Source organism: Mus musculus, chromosome 12 (assembly GCF_000001635.26).
Source record: "Mus musculus strain C57BL/6J chromosome 12, GRCm38.p6 C57BL/6J".
NCBI classification, from domain to species: Eukaryota; Metazoa; Chordata; class Mammalia; order Rodentia; family Muridae; genus Mus; species Mus musculus.
In genome coordinates, this window is record NC_000078.6 from 33,205,001 (window position 1) to 33,221,308 (window position 16,308).

Here is a 16,308-nt window from a genome sequence, read left to right on the forward strand (position 1 = left end):
AGCTGTGCCCCCCGAGGTAATAGCATCGTAACAGTCAGACGTTCCGTGTTACCAGACTGTCCTGGACAACCAGTGGGTATCCAGTTGTCTCCTCCTTAGTAACTGTCACGATAAGACAAAAATTGGATAGCTTTAGGTGCTATTACATGTCTTGACGAGCTTGCTAAAGATCCATCCAGTGGGACTAGAGAGATGGCTAATGGTTAAGAGTACTCGCTGCTTCCCCAACAACACAGGCACAAACACATGTGCTCGCACATGCACACCACACCCCCACCATAAATGAATGAATGAATGAATGAATGAATGAATGAATGAATAAATAATAAATTGTAAAATGAATTAAACAAATGAAATAAAAGATGCAACCCATTGGACTCAATCTCGCAGGAGGTCTGATGCCACAGACAGAGTCCAGACGTCTGTCAGTGGCAAGCAAACAGCGGGTTTGAAGTTCAATGGGAAGAAACCTTCCTTAGTCCACTGTGTACTTCCCGAATGGCTTAGATGACTTGAAGCTCAAGGTCTAGTGACCTTTAACACAGTGAGTTTACTCTCTCTCATCACTCCCTGGCATGCTGCAGAATAACAGGGCTGTTATTCTTAAAGCCCCATCCTGCAAAAGCCAGGTCTAACATGAACAGAGAGCATTCCATGCCCCAGACACCAGACATGCGCTCCCCCATCTCACTCTAACAGCATCTGTTATTATGAGCCCCATTTTACAGATGACAAAACGGAGGCCCCGAGCCATCTTCCAAAGAGGTGGTGCCAGGAGTCAAAGCCAGGCAAGTCTGACTCCATAGACGGTATTGTGAGCACGGTGCTGAGGCTGCCTCTGTGAACCAGTGCCCCTCTGAGGGTCTTTGGCTTACAGCCTGGCTAATTCAGGCTGAAGTTTAGTTTAGTTTTGTGGGAACTTAATTGAGTTGGAGATGCCAACACTGGCCTAAGGCATCTCATTGAATCCAAGCAGCAACCTTGTGGGGAAGGTGTGATTACTCTCTTGCAGAGGAGGATAGGCAGACCCAATGAGGTTTGTCCTGTGGCTTGATAGGTATTGTGCAGCCAGCTAGGGACAGAGAGGCATTTGTCGGTCCTTCTTCTACCCCAGCTACCTAGCTGCATCTCTTTCGTGGTCCCTTAGGCTAATGTAAGAGAGCTTTGATTCCTTGGTACTTGTTTAAACATTTGGGCTTGTTTTCTGGCAGTCTTCATTTTTGACTGTTAAACAGCTGAGTCTGTAAATAAAGCATAAGTGTACACGTGGGGAAGACAGATGTATCCAAGAAGCGCCCTGAGACCTCAGTCGCATAGAGTTGGCTGAAGGCAACAAGAAGATGCAAAAGGCCCAGCACTGTGGAGAAAGAGTGAGTTATGCCCGTGGCAACAGTGGATTCCTGGATGAGGCTGCACTAAAGCCCTTTCAGGACTAGTACAGTTGCAGAGGCTCTGAGGGGTGTGAGCGGAGCAGCCAGGGAGAGCTTGGTAGCTGAACCTGGGCCCCTGGGCTTAGGGCCAGATCCTAGGGGTTCACCCTCCCTGTTCCCGGGATCCCTTCTGACCTCAGGCCATACCTAGTCTGATGTTTGATTGGCAATCAAAGACATGATTTTCTCTCCCCAGCTGATCGATCTTTTCCATTACCTTAAGACAGCTTTCGTCAGCCTCTCTCTCCAGCTCTCTCTCCCCCCAGACCTCTCTGCCTACAGCAGTTCTGAAGGTGGCTGCTTGCTATGAGCACTGTTATAGTGGAGTGTCAGGTGAGTGACAGGCTGGAGCAGCCCAAGTTTGATGAGACACTTGGCTGTTTGTTTTTGTTCTCCTAAAGCAGAGAGATGTTTCTGCCCTTTATCAATCCCGGTGGGTACAGTGGCTGGTCCAACTGGAAAGGCTATAACAAGAGAGCTCATCTTGTTAGTACCTAGTCTTGCCTTAAGATGTTGGGGTACCCAACATCCAACTGTCCCAAGAGCCTAAGTGCTTTGTACACTGATTCAGGGCTATTGAATAGATCCTTGCCACTGGCCACTGGCTCTGCTGAGTGGACAGACTTCTCTTGATGGAGCCAAATGGCACATTTACCCCCTGAGTCCTGGCAGCACCATTGTGATCTTGAAGGGTGCTTGGAGTCTTCTACAGCCTGGACTAATGGCTGTCTGGGGAAGGTGGGGAGGGTTGAGCCATTGCCTTGCCAGTTTGGATTAACCACAGCCACAACCTACTTCTGTTCTCTGCTTGGGGACACTCACAAGTACCACCACATCAAGAGTTTTGCCAAGGACCTTCACATAGGGGTCAGCTCTCCAGTGCTATGAACTTATCAGGAATATCTGGGACCACCCATTGTTCCTGGATTCCACTTGAGAGAGTCTTGTAGAGTATCTCTTCATTGTGTTTCCATTTGCAAAAGGAGCTCTGAGGTAGACTTCCATCGTGGAGCCAGGGATAGACTATCTGAAGTGATGGAGAGGATTTTCTGGCTCACGCTTTCTTGACTGTGTGAGCTACTAGTCACAGTCACATGTTTTTTGGATGGCTTTATTAGTTAGTGATAACGTAATAGATGAGCCTACCATCACACAATGTTACTAGAGAAGGACTTGTCATGTCAACTCTCCTGCGTTCATGAGCTACCCACAGGCTTCTTCGTGGACTCTACTTACACAAACTTCTGATTTCTGACATTCAGGAAATCTTCTACATTATCATGTAGGGACAAGAGTTGTGTGTGGGGCTGGTGAGATGGCTCAGCAGGTAAGAGCACCCGACTGCTCTTCTGAAGGTCCAGAGTTCAAATCCCAGCAACCACATGGTGGCTTACAACCATCGGTAACGAGATCCCTCTTCTGGAGTGTCTGAAGACAGCTACAGTGTACTTACATATAATAAATAATAAATCTTTAAAAAAAAAAAAAAGAGTTGTGTGTGTGCCGGGCTTGGTGGCGCACACCTTTAATTCCACCACTCGGGAGGCAGAGGCAGGCAGATTTCTGAGTTCGAGGCCAGCCTGGTCTACAGAGTGAGTTCCAGGACAGCCAAGGCTATACAGAGAAACCCTGTCTCGAAAAAAAAAAAAGAGTTGTGTGTGTATCTAGTGGATAGATATTGTCTAGCTCCTCTGGAGGCCTTTGGGCACATTTATCAGTGATGGTAGTAGAACCAGAGAGAATGGCTTCCTTCCAAGTCCTTGTCTTAGCAGGACTGTGGAAGTCCTCAAAATGGTTTGGGCTTGCCGTTAACAGGAAGCTGGCCACCTATCCCTGACCCCTGCCCTGACTATTCTGTCTGTACATTGTGTACCTCTCAGCACATAAGGACATGACACAAGATGGCCGACCTCATGCAGCCATTGTTTTTTAAAGCAAAAAGACCATTTTTTTGCTTAAAGATGTCAGAGGAAGTCTAGATTCTGTTGCTTTGCATGGAAGTTCTCCCAGAATCCCACCTGACACTGAATGCATGCTAGAGATCTGTGACATGGAAGACAAGTGATATTGTGCCTCAGCCCAGTCAAGGTTCTCCGGAGCTGTATTTTAGCCCTGAGGACCAGCTGAATTCACTTGTTATTGGCTGTCTCATTTAGTTTAGTTTTTAAATTTTAATTGAGTGATTGATATTAAAACTTTGTCTTACTTTTTTCTTTCCCCCCAAAGTATAGCAATAAAACAGGTGGAGACCAAGTTAAATGCATCTCAGAATCACAGTGTTTAAGTCATCTGATGCTTCCCGTGGCGCAGACAGAGATGGTGGGGTAATTAAGCAGAGAAAGAGCTGCTCTGACTCCTCTCACGAGTGAGCCACTCTGATTTTATGTCCATTGCTCTTCCTAGAGATTTTCTGTGCTGCAATGGGCATGTCCCCGTCCCCTGCCTCACCCACCTTTTCTTGGAACTTTTCCTTTTGGACCATCTAACATAACTAAAGAGCCAAAAAGGAACTTAGAGAGCCAGTTAGTCCATCTCCCAGTCCCAGTTAGGAGAGAGAGACGTATCCTTTATGAGCAGACATGAAAGCAGACGTCACCATTGATTTCCCCATGAACCACTTAAGGGGTTCTAATAGCACAGTCGTGTTTGGCCTGAGAATCCTTTTTGGCCATGTCTTAGTGCCTTTTCTGTTGTTATAATGGAATTATCACAGACTGGCTGATTTATAGAGTCATTTATTTCTTATGGGTCTAGAGGCTTAGAAGCCCCAGGTCAGGGGCCCCAAGATCTTGAAGTCCTTCCTGCTGGACTGGACCACAGTGTAAGGAGGGAAGGCAACCAGGCACTTTGGAAATGGAGTGGGCAAGGGAGGGAGGGAGGGAGGGAGGGGAGGAGGAGGAGGAGGAGGAGGAGGAGGAGGAGGAGGAGGAGGAGGAGGAGGAGGAGGAGGAGAAAGAGTCGGAACGTGTCCCTTTGTCAGGAACGGATTCCAGCAATAACTATCACACCACTGTGCTAGCACTGTTTGTTCTCCACCCTGGTAACCCACTCACCTCTAAGGGATCCACAATGTTGTATTAGGATTGTGTTTCGAGCATTTTGAGCATTTGGGGAGCGGTACATTGAAATCACAGCAGATCATAACCTGTTTTGTAAGGGAAAACATGGGAACCATTATTTCCTGGTTCCCAAACCTACTGCCCTGTTCCTTGAAATATGGTTCATCCGTCAACTTCACAAAGGTCTCTTCAGGGTGCAGACGAAGGATAGGAACAGGGAAGACATCACAGACTGTGTCAGAAGACCCAACCAGAACTCGGGAAGCACACCACATGGAGGTGGTAGAAATCACCCCAGAATTTGCTGGAAACTGGCCTCATACAACAAGTTCTTAAAGTTTTCTGCACATTAGGGATTGGAGTAAGGAACACACACACACATTCACTTAAGGCCTATAGAACAAGAGTTGAGAAAAAATTTCTCCCAACTGTCATCCTGAAAGACAATATAAGCGTGAACATGTAAATGGAGCAGAAAGAAGAAAGGGGGTGGGGCCCGGTGATGAGAAAGTATCATAGAACTCTCTACTCAATTCTTAAAGTACCCTCCGCAAGAAAGCCAGACCAAAGGGACTACGCTCTCACCCCATAAGCTGTTGCTTCTTTCTCCTCTGATTAAGTTACACTGAACTGTGCAGCAGCTTCCATCAACAGGCAGGCCCTGGGCTGAACATGCTGTGCCTACCTGTCCTTGGCCTTCACACAGGTCATAGACTCTGAGACTAACTTGACAAGGGGGGTGGGGGTGGGGGAATAGTGCTGTCTGTCTACACAGCTGACCTCTAAGCTCAAGTAGTCCTGTTGTAACAGAAACCTTGGCCAGCACACCCCTGAAAACTGCCGTAGTGTTTTCGTGTGCCTCCTCTGTCCTGAAGGCTTAGTGCAGAGACTATCAGGCCCGGAGCTACCGGTGTACCTGGCTAGGCTGAAGGATAAGGGTTTGAGTGGATGGGAGAAGCCTGGTGGCTCTGTAGTCCTTGCAGGAGCCAGGGCTGGTTTTGCATCCAGAACATTTCTATTGTCAGATTTGTGAGGTATAGGCAAGGGGGAGCCCTTTACAGAATTAATCTCCTGGCTGCCAAGGTCATTGCTGCCCAGCTGGCCAGTCGTATTCTCTGCCAGGCTGGGCTCAAACTAACTCTGTGTACCTTGAACTGAACCTGACTATGTGCTGGCCCAGGTTAGAGCTAAGACAGAAAAGACTGGAAAAGTCTAGATAGTCCATGGCTTGGATCTCACGTGGTCTTGAAGTAAAGAGCAGTTTGAATCAGGATATAAAAAAGTGGAACGCCCAAGCCCACTCCTAGTGCCAGATGCAAGGGGCCCCTGCCAAGGCTGAGAGCAGGAAGCCACAGTGACTGTCCTCTAAGCTATTTGCACATTTTTCATGGTGAGATGGGCACAAACCACTTCTTCATTAATGTGGCCCACCTGCAACTTCCTTAGCTTCACAAAGTACTCGTCTTCCAAGGCATCTGCAGAATGAATGAATTGATAAAATTATTGACCTTGTAATGTAGATAACAACATGGTTATTAGGGCAATTTATTATCATTTGCTACGTCCCCTTTGAGAGAGAAGATGAAGGCGGATGAGAGATAAATCATCTTCTTGGGAACTCCAGCCTGGTTGATGTATTAGCATTGATGAAGCAGCTACTGTGTGCCTGGCTGTTTGGCCACTGAAGATCTCAAGAGCAGTGCATCACAGATCCTGAAGACCTCACCGTGGTGAGAGTCAGAGCCATGAGGCAGGAAGTCCTGTTCTCACTGCTGAGTGAGGCTATGCCGGAGTGAAGGGAGGACATTTCCCCGGGGAAGGGGTCAGGTGAGCTCTAAGAGAAAAGAGGACCATAGAAATCTTCATTCTGTGCCTGCTGTTTCACAAATGCACCATTCTATTCCAGAGGCAGCAACTCAGCTCTGAAGGCATTATCATGCCAAATGGTAGAGCCAGCCATTGAACTTGGGGTGCCAACTTCAGGGTACAGCCACCAGGCACTGTGTTTTTAAAGTCTGAGGAAGACTTCGGGGGTTTGGTGTAGCTCCTCGGCCTCCATAGTTAGGTGAATGTCTCTAAGGACCTGTTTGTATCCTTGCTCATCTGGGGTTGCTGCCCAGAGTAAGAAGTAAACTTTTTATGTTTGGCTCACACCTACCTTCTGAAGAAGTTTAATGTGTTGGAATTAACATTTATTTTCATAACAATATTTTTAGAGTAAAATTTAAAAGGGAAGCAGGTTTAAATGTAAAATTGTTTTCAATGTGCTATAGTATATATATGTATACACCTTTGTGTGTGTGTGTGTGTCTGTGTGTGTGTGTGTGTGTGTGTGTGTGTATAGCGTGTGCCACCTCGACATTTTGTAATTCCTCTTATGCCTAGAAAACTTTCACAACCCTGGAAAGACTTTTGGGGAAACTGAAGGCCATTTCCTAGGGACTGAATATTTCTTCCATGGAGCACAACTTCAAGGTTGTCTGTTTTGTTGTCTTCTTTTCCCCACGGTGGGATTTTTCTCTCCTGAGTAAGCTGTTCGGCTGTCTTCAAAGCTTTCTCTTCCTGGTGGCTTCCCCGTCGATCCTGAACTTCGCATGGGATCCCCACGGCAGAGGAGGACTCCTGCCCTTCCTCCATTCTTGCTGAGTTTCATCTTTCCAGCCTTCTCCAGTTGTTGTTGCTTCTTAATGCCAAAGTCCCGAGCTTTGGAAGGTGTCCAGGGGCAAATTCAAAAGTGTACAGCATCTATTCTGATCTCATACCCACAAAAGCAGCCCTCTTCCCATCTCAGCAACAAGTGCTGTACAGATAGTGAACTAGAGATGCCCCCTGCCCCTTTGCTGAATGCAGCCATTTGCAACAAGAGAATATTGGCTGTAAACTGGTTTACACACACATACAACTTCACTTAGCAAAAGAATTGTCCTTAGAAAGCTATTTATCTTGAACAAAACACTAACCTCATTCTGCCGATTTCTTTCTTAGTATCGACTTTGAAAGCAGTTTACCGGTTGCTCAGGGAAACAGAGTCATCCTTTCAGCTTCATAGAAAACATTTTATTACCCCAAACTTTGCATCTATTGAGATCTGGCCCTACCCCTCCCTCTGCTATCTATGATGGAGGAAGTTCAGGTGGGAGCCTGAGAGTCGGCCAGGAAGTGATGAAAGTGCCCATCTGACCCAAGAAATTCTTGGGATAATAATTAAGGCCATAAACATAATCTTATATTAGTTCACAGAAGTTTGTCCATATCTTAATGTGGTATGCTGGTATGCTGAATACAGTTTGATGCTGGGTGGGGCTAGTTTGTGTGTGTGTGTGTGTGTGTGTGTGTGTGTGTGTGTTTATTTACCTGCTCTCCATGTGAAGAGAATACGGAATGTAACGAGGGGTGATTTCTGTTTTATAAATGCACTACCCCTCTTCTTATCCACTGTTTTGCGTTTCATGGTTTCCTGTTACCCATGGTCAATGACAGTCCAAAAACACTAACTGGAAAATTGTAAATAGTAAATAGTTCACACGTTTTTAGTTGCTCACCAGAATGAGAAGTGTGGCCAAGTGTGCCATCCACTCAGGATGTGAATGAACGCCACATCCAGAGAATCCACTGTGTATGCACTATTGAGGAGCCTGCTGGTGGGTCAGACAGTCCTTCTGTCTCAGGCCATTTCTATGAATGCAATAGAATACTGGAAGCTGGGCAGTTTATAAAGAAAAACTTAGTTTGATTTACTGTTCTAAAGGCTGGAACTTCTGGGCTAGGACTGGTGAGGGCCTCGTATTGTGTCAGTAGAATATAGAAGGGCAGAAGTTGTCCATGGAGAAGGGAAAGCATGAAAGATGGTCTGGTGTTCTAATAACCTGCTTTGCTAGATGGACCCACTACCACGAGAAACACAGTGTTCGCTCTGACCCGTAGGCCCCACTCACCCCAACACTGCCACAAAAGCAACAGAATTTCATGTCAGTCTTAGGAAAAACCATATTCAAACAGTAGAGCCTTCCACATTGATATCCTCATCTGTAAAATGGGACCTTGCTCTGTTATTAAAGACGCAGCATTTTGCTAAAGACAAAAAACAAAAAAACAAACCACTGCTTTTGGAGTCGTTGGCCTGTAATCTCACCCTGCCTTAGGAACTCTAGCAAATTGCTTTTACCTTTATTCATTTGCTTAGAAAGTAAAGTGTTGACCTCACAGGTACTTGATGAAGAGTAATGGATAATATCTACATATCACAGACTCCAAAGGGTGTATCTTAGCGTGTACGCGGAGGCTACCATTAGGTGTGGAACATAGAGACTTTTACCCTTTTTACTTCTGCCCATCCACGTTCAGGATTGAGGTGGTAAATGTTTAACAACAAAGCCCTCCAAAAGCAAAGGCCTGGATCATACTGTTTATCTATTTTCATGGTATAAATATTCCCTTGAGGCTGATTTCAAACTACCTCAGTAACAGCTTTGAACATGGAGGTAGGCAGACATGCATGTTCTTAAACACTAGTACAAGCCCACATCAGTACAACACTGTTTTGTTTTGTTTGGGTTTTCACTCAATGTTTTGCTTAGGGGATAAATTGAGAGAGAGAATGCTGAGCAGCTAGCATTATGCCCTGCACACAGCACACTCCTTTTCTATCCTGTCTTCTCTACTTCATCCTTGACCCTTATTACTTTAATCAAACAGCACATTTACTTTAACACCAGCTGGTTATGTGAAGTAAGTGTGTGTGTGTGTTTGTGTGTGTGTGTCTTTTAGAATCCAAGTACCTTATTCTGCGCCTGCTAGAAGGTCTCCTGCATCTCAGAACCTGCGCAGCCTGCAGAGGAGCCCTAAAGTTGACTTTACCGGGGCATAAGCAGGTAGACAAGTAGGTCCTTCCCCTCTTCACAGGAAGCATGCTCAAAGCCGAGCAGTGCGAAACTGAGAGAGTTGCAGAGGGAATGCAAAAACATTCCTATTGCAGAACAGCCGGGGGGGGGGGGGGGGGGCACACACTAAGCAGCATAATCATTACCTTCAACAGTGACCCAGCCGGTAGGGGTGCGTGTGTGTGTGTGTGTGTGTGTGTGTGTGTGTGTGTGTGTGTGTGTGTGTGTTTAGCAGTGAGGAGATGGACATGGTCTGTGCAGATTTCTGAGAATACTAAAGAATTGGGCATTGAGCGTTGATCATGAGGTGTGACACCAGACTCTCAGGGACACACTCCTCACACCTTGCATGGTCTGGTCGAAGCGTCCCAGCAGCTGTCACAGCTGCTAGCTCACGGGGCATTTGAGACATTTTTGGTAATGCTTAGTCCAGATCGGCTTTAGATTTTTTTGTATGTTTTGATTAATAAAATCCTTTTATTCCTCTATAACTTAGTCTGCTAACTTTAACAAGCATGCACCAGGTAGGAAATGTCATTGAAAAAGATGCAATATGCTAGTAAAGATCACCAGTAACTTGCTTTTGGTTTTTAAGACCAGATTTCTGTGTGTAGCCCTGGCTGTCCCAGAGATCACTCTGTAGGCTGGCCTTGAACTCAAAGATCCAGCTGCCCCTTCCTCCTGCAGGCTGAGATTTAAGATGTGCATCACCACTGCCCAGCCGCCAGTAATTTTTAAAATTCTTTATGTAGAGATACAGAGATTGCTCAGGGAGTAAGATGCTTGGCACAAATGCGCTAGACTCTAAGTTCCACTTCAAGAACCCACAGAAGAAGCCGAACACTGTGAAGAGTGTAATTCAACACTGGGAAGATGGACTTGCTGGGTACTCAGCTTAACCTACATGGCAAACTCCAGAGAGACCCGTCTCAAAAAAAAGAATGGAACCTGAGAAATGACACCGAAGTTAGGTTGAGCACTGATCTCCACATAACTGCAGACATATGTATAGTAACTACAGAGACACACACACATACATAGCTTCTTTCACCTTTTCTGTGTTTTTCAAATATATCTTCAAAAGACATGGGTCATGCTGGCCAGTGGTTGCACACACCTTTAATCCCAGCACTTGGGAAGCAAAGGTAGGCAAATCTCTGTGAGTTCAAGGCCAGCCCGGTTACAGAGCAAGTTATAGGACAGCCAGGGCTACACAGAGAACCCCTGTCTTAAAAAAAAACACCACTGCCAAAACAAAACAAAAACCCTATGGGTGAAACACACACACACACACACACACACACACACACACACACACACACTAAAAATAAGCAACCTAAAAGCCAGAAGGGTGTTGGCAGTTAGCACTCAGAAGGTGATGTGCCCATATGAGGAACCTGTAGCTCAGACTGAGGCCTGCATCTTGGGTGGGCCCATCACAGGCCTCTCCTCCTCTGGGTCTTCCTCTTGAGCTCTGACTAACAATGCTCCTCTGAGGAGCCTGGCAGAGGTATGGTCTCTTGTAAGTGGAGGTGCAGAGACCATTCCCCATGGGGGTTAGTAACAGACTGCAACTCCCCTGGAAGCACGCCCAAGTTAGAGATTCCCTTCAGCTGGAATCTCCAGTCCTCGCTGTAGGACTGAGTCTCCTGGCCTCCTCCACGGAAGGGAAGGCTTTTCTTCCCTAACCCAGGTAACAGTGCTGCCTCCATAGCTGTTGAAGCGACAACAGGCCTGCCTGGGAAAGGCATGCAGTGCACAGTGCTGAAAGGCAGTCTTTGGGCTGCTTGCCTTTTGGGTGGTTGGTTGCCTATAGTACGAGGAGCCCAGCTCATTCTTCTGGCCTGAGCTAGAATTTGGGGAAGCTCTCACATGTTTGGGGGGTGGGGTGGGGTGGGCAGTTCAGTAAAGACACAGGATGCGTCTGGTAAATAGGCTGCTGGGTGAGAAGGGCACAGGAAAGGCATGTTCATGCTTACATTGCCAGGGCCCAAGTGACTTACCTGGGGTCAGTCAGTGAAGAGTAGATGGTGGAGTCCTCTTGGGCCCTTCTATATCTGAGTGGTACATGAGATGTGACCACAGGTTTTCTTGGAACTGGCCTTTATTTGCTTGGCAGTTTTATGGAGATGTACTTTGAATACCATACAAATACCCCATTTAAAGTGTGTAAATCCACGGCTTCCGTGTCTTGCAAGTGTTACCACTAGCAATCTTAGGAAATTTCCATTGTCCCCAATAAGCCCTCCACCCTATGGCCATGACCTCCTGCAAACCCAAGGCAAGCACTTCCTTGTCTATGTAGATTTGCCTACTCTGGACATTTCACCCAAATGGAAGCTTACAGAACATGACATCTTGCATCTGCTTCCTTTCCCTTTGGTGTTTTCAGGGTTGCCCGTGTTGTAGCATGCAACATACCTCATTCCTATTAGTAGGTGGACGATAGTCTGTCTTTTGTTTATCCATTCATCTGTTGATGAACACTTGGGTTTTTACTTACTGCCTATTAGGAAAAACATTGGTGTGTGCACTTTTGTACAGGTCGTGGGTGGACAAAGCCGTTCGTGTCTCAGGTGCATGCCCCATCACGGATTTGGTTTTCACAGTAGCGGTCTGATCGCTTTACAGCTCTGCTTCGAAACACTCAGGAGGTCCCTTTTGTCATTAATATCAAGATGGACATCCTTACCTTGGTCTACACAGCTATAGCTTCCTTAGGACGCCATACGTTGTCACCACCACACCAGTGACACCCCGTGTGGCGCTAACTGATTCATGCCTCACCTTTCGGCCACCATAAGCTGCAGGCGCAGCAACCTCGTTCTTCCCCGGCTCCTAACACAGTACCTGGCGTAACCAGGTACCCAGTGATTATTTACCAGATGAGCAAACTCAAATCCTGGTAGTGGTGAAGCGGCTGCTCATTCAGGAGACCCCTCTGCGTGTGGTGTGCCTCTCAGCTGAGGCAGTGGTGATTTCTCTTTCAGCCCAGCTCTGTTCTTCCTTCTGTGCTTACCTGGGGGCTAAACCCCTCAGTCCTGCAATAAAGGCAGAGCTGTGGCTTTGTCTCTGTCATTCCTCTCGCTTGTGACTCAGGAGCTCCACCCCTGCTGACCAGGTTGGTTAAGTATCATAGTTGGCTTCCAGGAGTGAAACAGAGATTCCTGAAGGCCTTTGCTTCAAAGCAATTTGGGTAGCAATGTGGTGACAAGCTGTGCTCCCTGTCTGTAAAGAGGATTGACTTCCTATGTGTGTCTTTTGAAAAAAATCTTTCCTTGGAAGAAATTCCAAGAGGAAACTGTATCTCCTCTGAGACTTAATTGCTTTGTCCCCCCACAGATATGCACCTATTTGGCCATTATCCAGCACATGATGACTTCTATCTGGTCGTGTGCAGTGCCTGCAATCAGGTCGTCAAGCCCCAGGTCTTCCAGTCACACTGCGGTAAGTGGACTCCTGCACCTGGTGGATCCATGGGCTCCCAGCTGGGTGGCCTGGTGTCTGTTTCAGTCCAAGGCTGTGGGGACATGGGCCTGGGGCTGCTGCCTCTGCACACAGAGGACCCAGTAGGGGCTCAGTCCTCCCGCTCACAGGCTCCTTCCTGTCAGAGCAAACAGGAGAACGTCTGTAGCATGCCTTGGTAGATGGGACTAACCGGAAACCATTGTGCACACTGGTGCCTCAGCAGGTAGCCAGGAGGGGAGAACAGTGGCGTGAGGAAGCTCCCCCTCCTCTTGCAGCCTGCCATTTTCTCCCCCTGAGCACACACAAGGGAGGGCTGGAGCCACAGGTGGCGCAGTGTGCCTGGCATTGGATGCTACTCCCAGGATGTAGGTGAAACATCCTATTCTGCTGTCCTTTCAACACACACACACACACACACACACACACACACACACACCCCTTTGGAAAGTGTGCTTAAGAGCTCATTTTTTTTCTTCCCTGATTGTCAGCGGCAAACTGTGTACGCCATTCAATACAGGTGGGAATGAGGACAGATAAAAGCCACGTGGCACCGCTACACAGCTCTCTGACCTTAGACAAGAAGCCATTTAATCTCTCTAGGTGGCTGTTTCCGTATCTTTACCAGGAGTTAGACCAGATGGTTCCCACGGCTGTCACATGCTGTGAGTCCAGGAGAGTGTTTTCTAGTCTCATTTCACCATGACCCCTTGTGATAATGGGATCTGGATGCCCCTCTGCCACTGTTTCCATAGCATAGTCAACATTACACTTGAACAAAAGTAGCAGCTATAATGTTGAGTATGCGTTTGTAAAAGACACGTGTTTCCCCTTTCTCGCACTGTATTCTGACTTCCCCTCCCCTTTTAGGTTCAACCATGCTGTGATAAGTAGTCATGAAACAAAAGAAGTAAATGTGTTTGGGTAGTCAAAGTAGATGAGCCTTGGTAATATGTGTCTATGATATCTACATATAGATAAAAGCTGTGTGCCAACTGTAGGTGTGGTTTGCACTTCTAATGAAGTAGGCAGCGAATCCAAACTTTGGCGGGCACTGTTTTGAGCTAGACCAAGGAAGAGAAGGACTTTTATGAAGCAGAGGGTTCTGATGACAGGTGGACTCGGCCCTGTATTTGTCTCTTCCATGACAAATAAGGAGGTGACTTATGTGTGTACTTCCATGCTGGGATGTTCACTTCTGGCAGTGTGAGCACAAACAGACTAAGCATGCATCCAGCACGAGCCGACCTTGTTCAGTGTCCTGTAGCAAGTGACTCTCTTCTGCCTCGAAGAGAAAAAAGGGCTCACCTTTCTGAAGAGAACTTGTCAGGCCCAGCAGTGATGCTACTATCTGAGGCTACAGGTAAACCATCGAAAGTGTGGTAGTGTCAAGGAGGCCCCACTCGGCCTGTGGCTCTGTGGAGTGCTGTGGAATATTGCTATGTGTGTTTGATTAATCATGAGGACTCCAGATTGTCCTGTGCTCATCTCCCAGTCATTCCTAGGACTGTAATGCTGCGCTGTGTGCTCTGATGCTGCTGGGAACACAGGGGAAAGTCTCAGCCCTGCTAAGGCTGACACTCAATCGTAAACCATCAGAACTGTTACTGGGAAATTGAGCTTGAAGGCAGTCTTTGATGGAAGGATCCAGAAAGGAGTGAGAGGATCTCACCACCATGCAGAATCTTCCTCAGGGACAGGGACGCCATCAGAGGAGGCTTGGTGTAGCTGATGTATAGCCTCCGAACCCTCTGGCTTTCAGTGCTGGACTTGGAACTCAGCCTAGGAAGAAAGCCAATGCCGTGGTGGCCACCTGTTATGAGCAGAGGCAGAAAATTAGTTTGGAGCTCTGGGTTTTCTGACCTCATCCCTCGAAGCCTGGGCTCAACCAGCTGACCAAGAGCCTTAGGAACATAACCATAACTCAGCAAACCAAGGCAAAGAAGTGTCACTCGGTCCTCCAGCTGTGTGTTCCAGTAACACAAAGCCCACGTTCTTCGGGGACCAGAGAGAAAGCGAGGTGCAAGTCAGAATTACAGCGAGTCTCTGGGGGAGCAGATTTTAAAGCTCTCCCCAGAATTATTCCTGTATTTTCATGATCACACATAGCCACAGTATCTTAAGCAGGACGCCCCCATCGGACGATGTCTGTGCGGACCGTTTTCTTTTTTTCTTTTCTTTTCTTTTTTTCTTGGTTTTTCGAGACAGGATTTCTCTGTATAGCCCTGGCTGTCCTGGAACTCACTTTGTAGACCAGGCTGGCCTCGAACTCAGAAATCCGCCTGCCTCTGCCTCCTGAGTGCTGGGATTAAAGGCATGTGCCACCACCACCTGGCTGAGGACCATTTTCTAGTGCTTGCCAGCTAGCTTCTTACTACTGTATTCTCACTTGGCAGGAAGAGAGCAAGGGCTCCCTGGAGCCTCATTTATGAGGGTACAAATCCCAGCCTCGAGGTCTCTACATCTTGTGATATAATTGCCTCTCAAAGGTCCCACCTTCCAATACCATGTCAGGATTTCAGTGTGGAGCATTCAGAGATGGGGGCAGTAAGCCTTCAGTTGTAATCTGTTCCTGGGATGGTTGTAAGTCCGCTGTTGAGCGCTTCTCCAACCTGCCTGAGACAAGTTTGATCTCCAGAACAAACAAGCCCAGCACAGCTTCTTCCTCCTTCTTCCGACTTTACCTTGTGTGAGGAGCCTTGCCGTTTTCAGTGAGTTAATAAGGGTGCCATTGTGCTAAGTGCTGGGCAGCGTGCCAAGCGCTTTGCATATCTTTGAAAACACAACCCTTTCAGCAGCCCTGTGGAGTGGGTGTGAATGTTACACCCATTTCGGAGTTGAGGAAGCCTGAGCTGAAGAGGTTGGGTGCTGTGTCCAAAGTCTCAAAGCAAGACAGAAGAGAGCCTGGTTTCGAGTGCAGGTGGCTTCTCAGAGCGAGGGAAGTGCCTACATAGCCCATTGTCCCTCACAGCCTGTCCATGGGAAGCCCCATGCAAACTATGACTGTATATGGAAAGTGGCCATTGAGGGAGAAAACTTGGCGGGGCCTCAAGCCCCACCCACTAGGCCTTATCTAACTCCCCCAAGCCCGCTACCAGAGCTCTCTAGTATCACTTGAAATGTGTTCATGTAGTGGAAATAACAGGCTTTGGAGATAATGCGAAAATGATTCAGGCTTTCCCTCGATGTCTGCATGATTTGGGGCTGTGACACTTGGAGTCCATTTCCTCTTCCTCCTCCTCCCTTCATGGTGTCTTTCTTCGTTGCCCACAATGGGTGGACAGTTGGGGAGAATTCCTTCATCCTGATGTCCATAAACCTTTGTTCACGTGCCACCTCCTAGCCTGCAGTTGTCTGTCAGTGCTAGGAATATCCTTTGCACTTCTGCATGCCTGGTACCCTCAGATGCTTTACAAAGGGGAAAAGCACTATCTTGGATACAAGCCGACAGTCATGATCTTGGTGTATAGGTCA

The 16,308-nt window shown here is 47.3% G+C and overlaps 1 protein-coding gene across 9 annotated transcripts in view; it reads left to right on the forward strand.

The window, feature by feature from the left end:
- Atxn7l1 (ataxin 7-like 1) overlaps window positions 1–16,308 on the forward strand; it is a 229,441-nt gene that overhangs the window by 58,033 nt on the left and 155,100 nt on the right. For all 9 annotated transcript variants that reach the window (NM_001374023.1, NM_001374022.1, XM_006515124.4 and 6 more), the window contains one exon: window positions 12,712–12,816. In NM_001374023.1, coding sequence (NP_001360952.1) covers window positions 12,712–12,816 — 105 coding nt within the window. The remainder of the gene's footprint in view (window positions 1–12,711; window positions 12,817–16,308) is intronic.